The sequence below is a fragment of the Coregonus clupeaformis genome, chromosome 6, assembly GCF_020615455.1.
Source record: "Coregonus clupeaformis isolate EN_2021a chromosome 6, ASM2061545v1, whole genome shotgun sequence".
Classification (NCBI taxonomy): domain Eukaryota; kingdom Metazoa; phylum Chordata; class Actinopteri; order Salmoniformes; family Salmonidae; genus Coregonus; species Coregonus clupeaformis.
This window is the reverse complement of record NC_059197.1, coordinates 13,816,974-13,834,247: the sequence shown is the minus strand read 5'-3', so window position 1 is coordinate 13,834,247 and position 17,274 is coordinate 13,816,974. Positions and strand designations below refer to the sequence as shown.

General features: G+C 46.8%; 1 protein-coding gene across 1 annotated transcript in view; it reads left to right on the top strand.

The window, feature by feature from the left end:
- The window catches only part of ppp5c (protein phosphatase 5, catalytic subunit), a 31,904-nt gene extending 22,500 nt beyond the window's left edge, over window positions 1–9,404 (top strand). The window contains exons 8-13 of the mRNA XM_041877903.2: window positions 696–838; window positions 4,249–4,336; window positions 4,424–4,464; window positions 4,609–4,787; window positions 5,344–5,425; window positions 8,021–9,404. Of these exons, the coding sequence (XP_041733837.1) occupies window positions 696–838; window positions 4,249–4,336; window positions 4,424–4,464; window positions 4,609–4,787; window positions 5,344–5,425; window positions 8,021–8,083 (596 nt within the window). The 3' untranslated portion in view covers window positions 8,084–9,404. The remainder of the gene's footprint in view (window positions 1–695; window positions 839–4,248; window positions 4,337–4,423; window positions 4,465–4,608; window positions 4,788–5,343; window positions 5,426–8,020) is intronic.
- The last annotated feature ends 7,870 nt before the right edge of the window (window positions 9,405–17,274 follow it).

Genomic DNA, 17,274 nt, shown 5'->3' with positions numbered 1-17,274 from the left:
GTTTTCATAACTGTGACCTTAATTGCCTACCGTCTGTAAGCTGTTAGTGTCTTAATGACCGTTCCACAGGTGCATGTTCATTAATTGTTTATGGTTCATTGAACAAGCATGGGAAACCCTTTACAATGAAGATCTTTGAAGTTATTTGGATTTTTACGAATTATCTTTGAAAGACAGGGTCCTGAAAAAGGGACGTTTCTTTTTTTTGCTGAGTTTATGAGCACTAACCAGCTAGCGTTAGCAATGTTTTCGATGAGCGCTAGCTAACCAGTTAGCGTTAGCAATGTTATCAATGAGAGCTAGCTAACCAGCTAGCGTTAGCAATATTTTCAATGAGACCTAGCTAACCAGCCAGTTAGCTAGCTAGCTAACAATGCAACAACAGTATAAGTTATTATTCTAAAAACAAAACAGGCTCTGTATTTCATGTATCATAGTTGCAAGTACCCCTGGTGCACTGTTAAATTATTTAGCCCTTTAAACAATATATTTTTTTAATGAAATCTCTGTTTTTGCCATAGCCATCCTTGGCTTCCAAGGGTTTGAAACGTGACCTTGTCTGAGGTGTCGGACTCAACTACAGTTGCTATCCATCGAAGCGTTGCGATTGGTTGCCCAAAATTCTGGGGCGGGGCTTAGCGAAGGGTCGGTCAATTGTGTTGGTAACTAATGTCCATATGTTCCTGTTTAACTAGGAAACCACGAGACTGACAACATGAACCAGATGTATGGTTTTGAGGGGGAGGTGAAGGCCAAGTACACCACTCCAATGTTTACGCTCTTCAGTGAGGTCTTCCAGTGGCTGCCTCTGGCACAGTGCATCAACGGAAAAGTTCTGGTAGGTAACCCTGACCCTTAACCTCTGACCCCTAACCTCTAGCACAGTGCATCGACGGCAAGGTCCTGGTAGGTAATTCTGCATTCATAACTATGTGGTAAATACATCGTAAATAGTCGTAAATACGAGATGAGTACATTCACGTTTTGAACTTGGAATTTGGGGAATACACTATTCAAATTAGTGGATTCTGCAATTTCAGCCACACCCGTTGCTGACAGGTATATAAAATCGAGCACACAGCCATGCAATCTCCATAGACAAACATTGGCAGTAGAATGGCCTTACTAAAGATCTCAGTGACTTTCAATGTGGCACCATCATAGGATGCCACCTTTCCGACAAGTCAGTTCGTCACATTTCTGCCCTGCTAGAGCTGCCCCGGTCAACTGTAAGTGCTGTTATTGTGAAGTGGAAATGTCTAGGTGCAACAACGGCTCAGCCGTGAAGTGGTAGGCCACCCAAGCTCACAGAATGGGAATGCTGATGCGTAAAAATCGTCTGTCCTCGGTTGCAACACTCACTATCGAGTTCCAAACTACCTCTGGAAGCAACGTCAGCACAAGAACTGTTCGTCAGGAGCTTCATGAAATGGGTTTCCATGGCCGCACACAAGCCCAAGATCACCATGCGCAATGCCAAGCGTCGGCTGGAGTGGTGTAAAGCTCGCCGCTATTGGACTCTGGAGCAGTGGAAACGCGTTCTCCGGCGGGATGAATCATGCTTCACCATCTGGGAGTCCGATGGACAAATCTGGGTTTGGCGAATGCCAGGAGAACGCTACCTGCCCGAATGCATAGTGCCAACTGTAAAGTTTGGAGGAGGAATAATGGTCTGGGGTTGTTTTTCATGGTTCGGGCTAGGCCCCTTAGTTCCAGTGAAGGGAAATCTTAACGCTACAGCAAACAATGACATTCTAGACGATTCTGTGCTTCCAACTTTGTGGCAACAGTTTAGGGAAGGCCCTTTTCTGTTTCAGCATGACAATGCCCCCATGCACAAAGCGAGGTCCATATAGAAATGGTTGGTCGAGATCAGTGTGAAAGAACTTGACTGGCCTGCACAGAGCCCTGACCTCAACCCCATCGAACACCTTTAGGATGAATTGGAACGCCGACTGCGAGCCAGGCCTAATCGCCCAACATCATTGCCCGACCTAACTAATGCTCTTGTGGCTGAATGGAAGCAAGTCCCTGCAGCAATGTTCCAACATCTAGTGGAAAGCCTTCCCAGAAGAGTGGAGGCTGTTATAGCAGCAAAGGTGGGGGACCAACTCCATATTAATGCCCATGATTTTGGAATGAGATGTTCGATGAGCAGGTGTCCACATACTTTTGGTGATGTAGAGTACCATCAAACATTGAGGTCATCAAATCAAATGTTATTTGTCACATGAGCCGAATACAACTGGTGTAGACTTTACCGTGAAATGCTTGCTTACGAGCCCTTCCCAACGATGCAGTTTAAAAATGAAATAGTAACACAAGGAATAAAATACAATACACAGGATTGGAGTTACAGTGGGGGAAAAAAGTATTTAGTCAGCCACCAATTGTGCAAGTTCTCCCACTTAAAAAGATGAGAGATGTTTTGGGGCTGTCGCTGGGCAACACAGACTTTCAACTCCCTGCAAAGATGTTCTATGGGGTTGAGATCTGGAGACTGGCTAGGCCACTCCAGGACCTTGAAATGCTTCTTACGAAGCCACTCCTTCGTTGCCCGGGCGGTGTGTTTGGGATCATTGTCATGCTGAAAGACCCAGCCACGTTTCATCTTCAATGCCCTTGCTGATGGAAGGAGGTTTTCACTCAAAATCTCACGAAACATGGCCCCATTCATTCTTTCCTTTACACGGATCAGTCGTCCTGGTCCCTTTGCAGAAAAACAGCCCCAAAGCATGATGTTTCCACCCCCATGCTTCACAGTAGGTATGGTGTTCTTTGGATGCAACTCAGCATTCTTTGTCCTCCAAACACGACGAGTTGAGTTTTTACCAAAAAGTTATATTTTGGTTTCATCTGACCATATGACATTCTCCCAATCCTCTTCTGGATCATCCAAATGCACTCTAGCAAACTTCAGACGGGCCTGGACATGTACTGGCTTAAGCATGGGGACACGTCTGGCACTGCAGGATTTGAGTCCCTGGCGGCGTAGTGTGTTACTGATGGTAGGCTTTGTTACTTTGGTCCCAGCTCTCTGCAGGTCATTCACTAGGTCCCCCCGTGTGGTTCTGGGATTTTTGCTCACCGTTCTTGTGATCATTTTGACCCCACGGGGTGAGATCTTGCGTGGAGCCCCAGATCGAGGGAGATTATCAGTGGTCTTGTATGTCTTCCATTTCCTAATAATTGCTCCCACAGTTGATTTCTTCAAACCAAGCTGCTTACCTATTGCAGATTCAGTCTTCCCAGCCTGGTGCAGGTCTACAATTTTGTTTCTGGTGTCCTTTGACAGCTCTTTGGGTCTTGGCCATAGTGGAGTTTGGAGTGTGACTGTTTGAGGTTGTGGACAGGTGTCTTTTATACTGATAACAAGTTCAAACAGGTGCCATTAATACAGGTAACGAGTGGAGGACAGCGGAGCCTCTTAAAGAAGAAGTTACAGGTCTGTGAGAGCCAGAAATCTTGCTTGTTTGTAGGTGACCAAATACTTTACCCTAAATTAAAAGGAAAAATAACAGAATACATTTTTATCAATTTGTGTTTAGTTCTTACCATAATCAACAACTGCTGAAGATGTCGCCATGCTTGCTGTCTTGTTTGTTGACAACTGACGTCAGAGACACAAGTGGGAAACTCTGGACGATAGACAAGTTTCCCACTTGTAATAACCAGTTGGAGGGGCGTCCAAGTGCATTTTTTTCCAGTTGTATGCTGGTATTTACGAAATTACAAGCTGTTGTGAACGCAGCATACGCTTTACCCTGACCCCTAACCTCTGGCACAGTGCATCAACGGCAAAGTCCTGTTAGGTATCCCTAACCTTTGACCTCTAACCCCCGATAGCCCTCACACAGTGTATCAACAGCAAAGTCATGGTAGGGTTTCTGTTAAGGCGTCCGCATGCTTCCCAGCCGAAACCGTTTGGTAGAGTTTGTGCATATATTATGACGACATTTTGGACTTCGTGAGTTTTTTTTTTTTCTTGAGTTAGATTAATTCTGACTATTTTGAGGAAGTGTATACTGGCTACGGCGTCTCAAAATGGACAAACTGTACTATTGCTGCTTTTTTCTCGTTTTTCAAGCAAGGGTCTTTTAAGAGAGTATTCAAGCACTCTCGTTCAGTTCAGCTAGCCGAGTTCTGCTAGGCCCCAGCCCAACTGAAGCATGCTGACACCTTTAGGCTTCCAATGGTAGAACTGGACATTTGAGAATATTGTCTATAGTTGTGTTGTGTCTGTGTCAGGTGATGCACGGAGGGCTGTTCAGTGAGGACGGAGTGATGCTGGATGATCTGAGGAAGATCGACAGGAACAGACAGCCCCCAGACTCTGGTAAGAGCGATCAATTAATCGATATCTTTGTCTCATTTAGGACCTAGGATTTAAAATGTTGTTTAATCAACTGTTTGTTTTCTTCAGGTCCCATGTGTGATCTTCTCTGGTCTGACCCACAGCCACAGGTTTGGTGCCCGGCACTGCCCTAGAAATATACTCTGTCATCAACAATATATAATTATTATATAATCTGGTTTAAATAGCTGTGCTGCATGATGTCATCTGTCTATTTAATGATTTTCTCTACCCCCTCCCTCTCCGACCCTCAGAATGGGCGGTCTGTCTCTAAGCGAGGTGTGAGCTGTCAATTTGGTCCTGACGTCACAGAGCGGTTCCTGGAACAGAACAACCTGGATTACATTGTCCGCAGCCACGAGGTCAAGGCCGAGGGTTATGAGGTCACACACTCAGGGAAGTGCATCACAGTCTTCTCAGCGCCCAACTACTGGTAACTAGGGCAACAGACTCACTATTCAATCCCACTTTAGTGATTTGCTTCTGCATTGTCAGATCTAAAACAATATCTATTGTAAGACTCTCACATGTCAAATGTCACCCCCTCTAAAGGCGTAGAGTTTAAGATCACAGTAAATGTCTTCTCTCTCTCTCTCTCCCTCCCCTCTCTCTCCCTCCCCCCTCACCCTGTCTCCCCTCCCTCCTTCCCCCCTCTCTTTCCCTCCCCTCCCTCCTCCTCCCTCTCTCTCTCTCCCTCCTTCCCTCCCCCTCCTTCCCTCTCTCCCCCTCCCTCCTCCCCCTTCCTCTCTCCCCCCATCCCTCTCTCTCCCTCCCCCCTCTCTCTCTCCTCCCTCCCTCTCCCTCCCTCCCCTCCCCTCCCTCTCCCTCCCTCCCCCCTCTCTCTCCCTCTCCCTCCCTCCCCCCTCTCTCTCCCTCCTTCCCCCCTCTCTCTCCCTCCTTCCCCCCTCTCTCTCCCTCCTTCCCCCCTCTCTCTCCCTCCCTCCCCCCCTCTCTCTCTCCCCCTCCCTCTCCCTCCTTCCCTCCCCCAGTGATCAGATGGCTAATAAAGGAGCGTACATCCACCTCAGGGGATCAGACCTCAAACCAGAGTTTCACCAGTTCACTGCTGTGGTCAGTACATCGGATTTTATCTATGACATACTAACCTTAACAATAACAGTACATCTCTTTAGTTACAGTACCTTTCAGGCCTTTAAATCAAATATATTTTTCTTGTCATTATCAAATTCGGACTGCACTTGAGTGATGGAATGCATATCTGGAACATGTTGACCATATCTTTAGTGTACAACATTACATTTCCTCCTCCATGTCAATGAGGGGGCAGTGGGAAGCACTGAACAGCAGCTACGTAGACAGCCGAGTGGGAAGCAGCTACGTAGACAGCCGAGTGGGAAGCAGCTACGTAGGAAGCCGAGTGGGAAGCAGCTACGTAGGAAGCAGAGTGGGAAGCAGCTACGTAGGAAGCAGAGTGGGAAGCAGCTACGTAGGAAGCAGAGTGGGAAGCAGCTACGTAGACAGCAGCCGAGTGGAAGCAGCTACGTAGACAGCCGAGTAGGAAGCAGCTACGTAGGAAGCCGAGTGGGAAGCAGCTACGTAGACAGCCGAGTAGGAAGCAGCTACGTAGACAGCCGAGTGGGAAGCAGCTACGTAGACAGCCGAGTGGGAAGCAGCTACGTAGACAGCAGGGTGGGAAGCAGCTACGTAGACAGCCGAGTGGGAAGCAGCTACGTAGACAGCAGGGTGGGAAGCAGCTACGTAGACAGCCGAGTAGGAAGCAGCTACGTAGACAGCCGAGTGGGGAAGCAGCTACGTAGACAGCCGAGTGGGAAGCAGCTACGTAGACAGCCGAGTGGGAAGCAGCTACGTAGACAGCAGGGTGGGAAGCAGCTACGTAGACAGCAGGGTGGGAAGCAGCTACGTAGACAGCCGAGTGGGAAGCAGCTACGTAGACAGCCGAGTGGGAAGCAGCTACGTAGACAGCAGGGTGGGAAGCAGCTACGTAGACAGCAGGGTGGGAAGCAGCTACGTAGACAGCCGAGTGGGAAGCAGCTACGTAGACAGCCGCCGAGTGGGAAGCAGCTACGTAGACAGCCGCCGAGTGGGAAGCAGCTACGTAGACAGCCGCCGAGTGGGAAGCAGCTACGTAGACAGCCGCCGAGTGGGAAGCAGCTACGTAGACAGCCGCCGAGTGGGAAGCAGCTACGTAGACAGCCGCCGAGTGGGAAGCAGCTACGTAGACAGCCGCCGAGTGGGAAGCAGCTACGTAGACAGCCGAGTGGGAAGCAGCAGAGTCTGCTTCCCACTGCTCCGCTGCCGCTTCCCCCTCATTGACATGGAGGAGGAAATGTAATGTTGTACACTAAAGATATGGTCAACATGTTCCAGATATGCATTCCATCCCTCAAGTGCGATTTGTATGTTATTTTTTCATGTTTTAGCCTCCACAAAAGACATATTGGTGCACACTTTGTCTGTTCTGACAGTATATGTAGGCCAGCATATTGAACACAAGCACGAAACATACAGGCAGTCAAAATAGCCATGATTTTCTCATCATTGCAAACATTGGCTAGTTCTTTTCTTCCAGCAACTCTCACTACGATAAGGCAGCATAACTATGAAGATTATCATCACCAATAGGAGACAGTCTAAAGCAGTAGTTAACGATGAAGATTATCATCACCAATAGGAGACAGTCTAAAGCAGTAGTTAACGATGAAGATTATCATCACCAATAGGAGACAGTCTAAAGCAGTAGTTAACGATGAAGATTATCATCACCAATAGGAGACAGTCTAAAGCAGTAGTTAACTATGAAGATTATCATCACCAATAGGAGACAGTCTAAAGCAGTAGTTAACGATGAAGATTATCATCAATAGGAGACAGTCTAAAGCAGTAGTTAACGATGAAGATTATCATCACCAATAGGAGACAGTCTAAAGCAGTAGTTAACGATGAAGATTATCATCACCAATAGGAGACAGTCTAAAGCAGTAGTTAACGATGAAGATTATCATCACCAATAGGAGACAGTCTAAAGCAGTAGTTAACGATGAAGATTATCATCACCAATAGGAGACAGTCTAAAGCAGTAGTTAACAAACGACGTAAGGAATAACAGCGCGATTTTAAAAAACGAACTTGCCCGTTGTCAGACTCTGGATACACATGCTCGGGCTGCCGAGAATGTCTGGCTGCCCAGGGGTGAGCGGTTAAAACGCAGATAGTTGTTTTTGCCCCGACGCAAAACTCAAGTGGGGAGTTACTCTTTTTTTTCCAGGAGCACTGACTAGTGGCTACGATATGGCAGCGACTATTAAGATTTGGCTACACCACACAAAACGCTGACTGCTTTTGCTACAATGCAGTGTGTTGGGACTGTCCTGCTTGTGCAACTGCAATATCGGTTACAACAGACGGGGTCGTTATAGCCTTCAGTAAATATTTGTGGGAATGGCCACAGGGTTTTTAATTTCAGCTGTTCATAAATATGAGGCAGAGAGAGGCTATATGTCATCATGGTTCAGAAGAGTGTGATTTAAAGAGAAACATGAAGGCAGGTGGAGTGTGAGCAGTAGCTACGCAGTGTGCAGAAAATAACACCTGCGCAGAACGGATCTGGATCCCTTAGCTTTGAGACTAAAACTCCGTATTCGTAGCCACGGCCAATAAAAATATCTCTCTCTCTCTCCTCCACAGCCTCATCCGAATGTGAAGCCGATGGCGTACGCGAACTCCCTGATGCAGATGGGGATGATGTAGAGGCCACGCCCACGACACTCAGCCTGACCCCTCCCTCCTGGCCGGCCACACCCACCAGTCCTTCCAGCACTTAGACAACAACATGCCCTGGTCCACTGGTCCATGGGATCCCCCTCTCCCAGCAGTTCCCTACCCCCTCCCCTTGGCCTTATTTCTTTGATGTTTGTACATCTGAAGGGTCAGCACTTTACAGATCTGCAAACATCAAAGGGGTTAGTGCCAAGCGGAAGGAATGGGGAGCGAATTGCGACCAGTTCCGATAATCCCTCTTGTTGCATTCTGAGTAGACAACATGGTGGTGTAATGGTAGTTAAGGTGGAAAGAGATATATTCGACCGGCACAGTCAAGAACTGGGTGTGTTCATTTTTTTTTGTATTGCTAAAACTGGAAAACTCAATCTCTCCCAAATATCTGTCCATATTGGTCCCACACATGGGTTTCATTTCTGGCTATTGATGCGTTTCATTCCCGGTAGTGATTTAGAACTATGAATTATACTGTATTGTTATATAAGAACTGGAATGATCAGAACTGTCTGGTTTTACAAGAACACACGGCAGTGAAACTGTTCTGCTACTGTTGGTTGTTCTTCTTGGTCTACTGCACAGATTATAGCGTCTCTGGTTTTGGGGGGGGGGGCAGCAGAATGTCTATGCTATAGTATTGGTTCATACATCCTGTAAAATATAGTTTAAAGTTAAATATTTTTTACAGTATGGCAAACGTAAGTTGTAGAAAATGTAGCTATGATTCCATCTTCAGGAGAAAACAAGGTGTTTTGGGATGAACCTGGTTGTTTTGTCTACAGTCTCACTGCATGGTGCTGTTCATTACTGCTAGTCAGGTGTTTTAGACACGCATGTAGGTTCCTTCACATTCAACATGTACAAAACTCATCGTTGTGACGTTGCTGTTGTGCACTGCTGCGCCTCTCCTCTACCTGTTGGGGGCAGTGTTGCCGCTCTCCACGTCAACTCTTCAGTCTCCTGGCAGCACAACCGCTCTTCTCTCCCGACCTGCTTTGCTACAATTCCAAGTCACTGGTGTGACGCTCCAACCCGCTCCACCGTTAGTTTTGTCCACCAGTGACTTTTGCCGTTGTGTGGATGTATAGCCCAGAAGTCCAGACAACAAGCCTCCTCTTCTCTCTCAAGCGCACAGCTGCAGTGTCCAATATTGGCCCTAAACTTTTTAGATAATGATATACACTGAAGTGTATGTGTGTGTGTATATATATATATATATACTATCATTTAAAATTAATTCTGTGTACATGCTTGGAGAAAAAAAAAGTTATTGAATAAAAAAAAATCCAGTCCAGTGATTTATAAATGAATGATTATTTCTGTGTGAAATGTAAGTGCACAGGGTCTGCATCAGGACACCAGAGAGCAGCAATGATTATCGATCGAGTCAAGAAACGGACCCACTGCAAAGAAATTACCAATATATTTGCTATTGCAGCCAAGTACAGTTTATTACCATGTTGTCTTTAGACATATACCAACCATTGAGTTGTGGGTTCGATTCCCACGGGGGGGGGCAGTATGAAAAAATGTATGCACTCACTAACTGTAAGTCGCTCTGGATAAGAGCGTCTGCTAAATGACTTAAAATGTAAACGGAAATATAAGAACGACACCAACAGGCAGATGTGGAGATAATGATCTCTTGTGACGCTACAGCCGAAGATGCTTTATAAGTAACCAAGATAGACCAGAGCCTGTCGTTTCCAATGGGAGCAAAAGAGTCATAGTGGGCAGAGCCAAGCACGAGCTAGTGAGATAGCTTAGTGGTTAAGAGCGTTGTGCCAGAAACCGAAAGGTCGCTGGTTCTAATCCCCGAGCCGACTAGGTGAAAAATCTGTCGATGTGCCCTTGAGCAAGGCACTTAACCCTAATTGCTCCTGTAAGTCTGCTGTTCTAGCATTTATTTACGTTTTACCTTCAGGGAACCGCCTACTCTGAACCGCGCGTGTGCAATAACTCAATTCGCCCTTGCGCTCCTAAACAACGCAATTTTTTAAAAACTTTGGCAAAGGGTAAAGTTTACAAAACACAGTCCACTCTATTTGTTACAGATTCTAGTTTTGGAAACAGAAAACTGTACGGAGATCAAATGTTTCATCGATTAGCAGAATCTCGCCCAAAAATCCATCTCGCTCCAGCTTGACTCACTGCCGGCCATTGGGCTTTGTCTCGTCACCATATCTGGTAGGGAGTGGAAACGCCTTCTTCTTCAGTGGGGTTTATCGGCGGTTGGCATCCAACATTATGGTGCATTACCGCCACCTACCGTACTGGAGTGTGGGCCAGAGACAGGGAGAAACTAAATCCTACCTGCCAACCCCGTTTCTCTTAAAAAATATACAATATTTGAGACTATATCTAATGACGTTCTGCTCAATATACTCTTTAAACTAATTTCCTGTATCCCCTTCTCCCTCATACTAAATCTCATCCTCTCTCTTTCCCTCTGATACTGCCCACACTGTAGCAATACATGCTCCACAGTCTCTATTTCCTGACAATAATCACACTTTCCTGATGGATGCTTTCTTATCACGTTTAATGTCTTATTCAACTGGCTGTGTCCCACCCTTAATCTTGTAAAAATATCCTCCTCTCTTCTGTCCCTTCCTCCCGTCCTCCCCTCCCCTCCCCGACTTTCCTCTGTACCTGAGTAAATCCCTTCCCTTATTATCTCTATTCCACTGCTCCTGCCATCTCTGCACCATCACTGTATATATCAGTCTTTTTGCCTCTGCCTTGCTCATTGACACTTCAACATCAACATCCCCACTACTAAGTGCTTGTTTAGCCTGTTCATCTACTGCCTCGTTCCCCTCCACCCCCACATGGGCTGGGACCCAAGTAAATCTTATCTGAATACCTATCTGTTTAATCCTGCCATGGGTTTGTAGCACCTCATAAAGCAAGTATTGTCTGCTACGTGAGCTAAAGGACTGGAGACTCATTAACACTGCACATCAATCAGAACAAATAACTACTCTGTCTGGCTTACCTTCCTCCACCCACTGCAAGGCCAACAGTATGGCCATCAGCTCTGCCGTATATACAGCCAGATGATCTGTAATACGTTTCCTGACTTCCACCCCACACTACAAATGCTGACCCAGTTCGTCCTGTCCTTGGATCTTTTGAACCATCTGTGTAAATGGCCACAAAATCCTGATACACAGTTTCCAGAAGTCTCTTTAAAGAAATTAGCTGGATCAACCCCCTCCCTATCTTTCTGTAGTCTCTCCAACACTTCTAGATCAACTACTGGAGGCGGGAGTAGCCATGATGGATTTACAGGAATAACTACCGTTGGACTAAACTCCCTTCCATCCAGTCCCATCTCCTTCGCCTGGGTATTACCCACCCACCCCAAAGCTCGTGTTCAGTCTTTGCTCATGTTCCCAGCATGCCTGTAAAACCCCTTTTGCAGGATGAGACACCCCATGTCCTTGTAGTTAGACCCAGTAACTCATTGCCAGCTGCTGTCTCCTAATCTGCAACGGCATATCCCCCATCTCCACCTGTAATGCAGCCACTGGGGAGGTCCGAGCCCCTGTATGACATCTAGCCTCTCCAGTGAGGTCCGGGCGGCCGAACCATATGCTATACTTCCATAGTCTATTACAGATCGGATCAATGCAACATACATGGTCTTCAATGAGGAACGCCCCCCACTCCTTCCCCGTCAGACAGCGCATCACATTTAGCACCTTCTTACACTTTCCCACCACTCACTCTCTCAATGTGTTCAGCCCAGGTCAGTCTAGTATCAAAGTATACCCCGAGGAACCTGAAGGCCCCCACCCTCTCAAAGTTTCTCCCATATAACCTCAAGCATACCTCATCTCCCACCTTCCTCCTGGTAAAGAACACTTTGAGTTTTCTCTACAGAGAACCTGAATCCCCACATTAATGCCCACTGCTCTACCTCATCAATTGCTTCCTGTACCCTCCTGACTATGTATGGCACATTTCTTCCCCTCTTTGGGGCGGCAGGTAGCTTAGTGGTTAAGAGCGTTGTGCCAGTAACCGAAAGGTCGCTGGTTCTAATCCCCAAGCCGACTAGGTGAAAAATCTGTCGATGTGCCCTTGAGCAAGGCACTTAACCCTAATTGCTCCTGTAAGTCGCTCTGGATAAGAGCGTCTGCTAAATGACCAATTAATTAATTAATTAATTAATTCCATAAGGCCCCATCATCTGCAAATAACGACCTCCCTATATCCGGCTGTACCTGAGAGTAAACATCATTGATCATGATTGAGAACAACAGAGGACTAATCACGCTCCCCTGTGGTGTACCGTTATCCACCAGGTAGCTGCCTGATAAAGACTTCCCCACCCTCACCTGGATAGACCTTCCTAACAGGAAGTCCTTCATCCAGTTGTACATTCTTCCTCCTACCCCCATAATATCAAGCTTGATTAACAACCCCTCCTTCCACGTCATATCATACGCCTTCTCCACATCAAAAAAGACAGCTACAACAGTCTCCTTGTTCATCTGAGTCTTCCTGACCTCTGCTTCTAAGCAGAGCACTGGATCCATAGTTCCCCTACCCTTCCTGAACCCACTCTGATGTGGCGATACTAGCCCTCTGCTCTCCAGGAAGTAAGTTAGCCTCTCCATAATCTTACATACATGTGATGTTAAAGCTATTGGCCGATACCTTGTTGGCTTCGTTGGCTCCTTCCTGCCTCCTTCCAACTGCCTGGTAGTTTCCCCTCCTCCCACACTCTGTTGTACAACACCAATACAGGGGGGATGTAGCTCAGTTGGTAGAGCATGGCGTTTGCAACGCCAGGGTTGTGGGTTCGATTCCCACGGGGGGCCAGTATGAAAAAATAAAACAATTATGTATGCACTCACTAACTGTAAGTCGCTCTGGATAAGAGCGTCTGCTAAATGTCTAAAATGTAAAACCTTATCCAGTGCCTCATCACTAAGATGGGCCAACATAACATAGCACACCTCATCTTTCCCAGGTGAAGTTAACCCAGCCTTACCTATTGCTCTTTTCACCTCTGCCCTGGTAAATGGTGCACTCAACGCATCCTTTACATCCTCCCTCCTTTCCAGCACTCCAGGATGCTCCTCTCTCGTGTTCTCTCTCCCCCTCTGCCCCTCCTCTGACAGATTTGCGGAGCTATGCACTTGGACAAACGCTTTGGCCATCATCTCTGCCTTCTCCTCATCTGTTACTGCCACATCCTCCCCACTCGTCAACACTGGATAATCGCACTCCCTTCTGATCCCACTCATCCTCTTAATCATCCCCCACACTTCTCCCACAGGTGTCGCCGTTCCAATGGTGTCACAGAACCGATGCCAACGTGACCTATTTGCCTGACGGATAGTTCTCCTCACCAGGGCCTGTGCCTGACGGATAGTTCTCCTCACCATGGCCTGGGCCTGCTTATACTGAATCAGATGTTGGAAGTTATGCGTCCTTTTCAGTACTCTAAATGCCCTGTTCCTATTCCTCACTGCTGCCCCACATTCCTCCGTCCGCCATGGGACTGCTTTCCTCCTCCTCCTCCTCCGTGAACTCTTAGGTATAGCCTCAGTAGCTGCCCCCACTAACGCTGTTCTCCCCCAGTTATTCATACTATCCACATCCCCTCTCATATCCACCCGAGCCATCACCTGCTCACTCAGCTCCTGAAACTGATCCCACTTTGCCCTTCCAAACACCCACCTGCCTACTCCCTCCACTGACACCTCCTCCTCCCTCCAGCCTACTGTGCATACTATGGGGTGATGATCACTCCCTACTGTCGACTCCTCCCATACCTCCCACTCACAGATTCCTGCCATCGCACTAGATACCGGAGTGAGGTCCAAGGCAGACTCTTTCCCTGTGGCTACATCAATCATGGTCCCTCTGCCATCATTCAGGCACACCAGATCTTTATTTTCTATCAAATTTTCCATCACTTGGCCATTTCCATCCATCCGTTCCCCCCCAAAGCGTGTTGTGGGCGTTAAAATCCCCACACCACATGACCTTACTTCTATCCTGAACCTCCATCCTCTCCAGCACTTCCACGTCCAATATCTGACACGGATTATAGTAGTTCACTACCACTAGCACCCCTCCTCTCAGCCACACCTCCATCACCTCATACTCCTGTTCAAAACTTTGCCTATCATCTTGTAGGGAATTCCTTGCTTTATGAAGGTGGCATATTCCTGCCTCAGCATATGACACCCTTCTCTCCACTCCCACTTGTTGCACCTCCACTGCCTTCTTCATAGCCTCACACCCACTATATGCCACACTATGAGCACCCCCACAGTTGCAGCACTTTGGTTGTACACCATCTCCACACTTCCCATACTCATGCTCTCCTCCACACCTGGCACACCTCTTTTTCTCTTTACAGACTGTTGCCACATGCCCAAACCTCTGGCATTTATAACATCTTAAAGGCTTCGGTACATAAGCCCTCACATAAATCAAATCAAATCAAACGTTATTGGCCACATGCGCCGAATACAACAGGTACAGACATTACAGTGAAATGCTTACTTACAGCCCTTAACCAACAGTGCATTTATCTTTTAATAAAAAAGTAAAATAAAACAAAAAAGTGTTGAGAGAAAAAAAGAGCAGAAGTAAAATAAAATAACAGTAGGGAGGCTATATATACAGGGGGGTACCGGTGCAGAGTCAATGTGCGGGGGCACCGGCTAGTTGAGGTAGTTCAAGTAATATGTACATGTGGGTAGAGTTAAAGTGACTATGCATAAAAAATTAACAGAGTAGCAGCAGCGTAAAAAGATGGGGTGGGGGGGCAGTGCAAATAGTCTGGGTAGCCATGATTAGCTGTTCAGGAGTCTTATGGCTTGGGGGTAGAAGCTGTTGAGAAGTCTTTTGGACCTAGACTTGGCACTCCGGTACCGCTTGCCGTGCGGTAGCAGAGAGAACAGTCTATGACTTGGGTGGCTGGAGTCTTTGACTATTTTGAGGGCCTTCCTCTGACACCGCCTGGTATAGAGGTCCTGGATGGCAGGAAGCTTGGCCCCAGTGATGTACTGGGCCGTACGCACTACCCTCTGTGCATAATAACTCATATATCCTATTGTTACCTTATTTGGCAATACCCGGTCCTTAGAATGTAACAGAATAGACGTGCCATCTACCCTATCTCCACCCCTTGTTGCTTGCAATCTGTGTACATTCACTAGAACGCCTCCTCTCAAATTGTCCCTTACCTCTTTAGTGCTAACACTCACAGGCACTCCTGTTATCACCCCTTACATTTTAACATTTTAGTCATTTAGTAGACGCTCTTATCCAGAGCGACTTACAGTTAGTGAGTGCATACATGTTTTTGTTTTTTTCATACTGGCCCCCCGTGGGAATCAAACCCACAACCCTGGCGTTGCAAGCGCCATGCTCTACCAACTGAGCTACACGGGGCCACGGGCCTTTTACTCCACTGCTTCCCTGCTTGATCAGTCCAGCTGCTCGACTCCACCTCACACTTCCCTGCTTGATCAGTCCAGCTGCTCGACTCCACCTCACACTTCCCTGCTTGATCAGTCCAGCTGCTCGACTCCACCTCACACTTCCCTGCTTGATCAGTCCAGCTGCTCAACTCCACCTCACACTTCCCTATTTGCTTCACTCTGATAGCTTTTTCCCTCTGCACCATGTCCTTACAGCACAACAAGCTCCCATCTCTTAACACTTTAGCATTAACAACTTCCCCAATCAACTCGTTTATCACAGCCGTCCACCTTATGGGACTCATCGCCCCAACTCTCCCTTCCTCCCTAAACTTCATAATCACTTTATGCTCCTCCTCACCTCCATGTTCCTCTCGTGTCTTATCTTGCCCTTCCTCTGCACTTTCTACCTCCGAACTTCCGCTAGCGTCGGAAGCTAGGTTGCTCTCCTCAAACCTCCTTTTCTGCCTCCTCTCTGCCTCCGTAGACCTCGCGCTCCCCTTCATTCCCCTACTCCCTTTCTCTCCCGCTTTCGTTTTCTCTCTCACTCCCTCCTTTATTTGTACCACCATGTTCCATACTTGCTTCACTTTCCTCTCCATCACTGTCTCCTACCATCTCTCACCCATTCACAGCACGGCCGTGCGGAGTAAAGTTTGTTTGTTTTTCAACGATTTCAAAAATCCCTCTCCTGGCGACTGGCTAGCTAACGTAGCTAGCTAAAGATAAACTCAATGAAAGATTCCCCGAACAAACTTTCATCCGCCATCCCTGCACTGACGTCAGTGACAGACAGACTTCAAACGCAAAGCTGTGACGGAAGTCCTGTCTTGAAAGCACCAAAAAAAAAAAAAAAGGTCAAAATTCCAGTTAGCTGCCGCTCAATATGTCGAAAGGAAAGTAGTAGGCGTGTCCAAAGGAAAGAAGTAGGCGTGTCGAAAGGAGTGGGTGTGTCGAGAGGAACGTAGTAGGCGTGTCGAAAGGAGTGGGTGTGTCGAGAGGAAAGTAGTAGGCGTGTGGAAAGGAGTGGGTGTGTCGAAAGCTCTCTGGTTTTGATTGAGCTGTGTTTTTTTTCCCTTCTGTTTCTTACCGAGTTGAAACGCCAACCGGATGCTTCACATTTATACATCCGGTGAAATAGATGGCTCATTGTTCTGACTGTGCTACAGCTGTTGAGAATCTCAGAAGTGGGAGTTTAATGCCGCATTCAAAAAAACTCGGAACTCTGAAAAATACGAGATAAAATCATGACGTCAGTGTTCTTCAGTTTCGAATGTCGGAGATCTAGAAAAAGGCCAGGGTTCCCGAGTTGGAATTCCGAGTTGGATGACCGTTCAAATCGATTTTTCCCAGTCAGAGGCTGTTTTTTTTTCTCCCGAGTTCCCAGTTTTGAACGCACTGAAGTCGGATAGTTATGTTTATTTATTTTCCTTTTTGTACTTTAACTATTTGCACATCATTATTAAACAGTATACACATAATATGACGTTTGAAATGTCTTTATTATTTTGGAACTTTTGTGAGTGTAACGTTTACAGTTAATTTTGTATTGTTTATTTCACTTTTGTTTATTATCTATTTCACTTGCTTTGGCAATGTAAACATATGTTTCCCATGCCAATAAAGACCTTAAATTGAATTGAAAATGGATTTCCCAGTTCCGAATTCCCAGTTATTATGAACGCGGCATAACACGTGATATGCGAGTCGCAT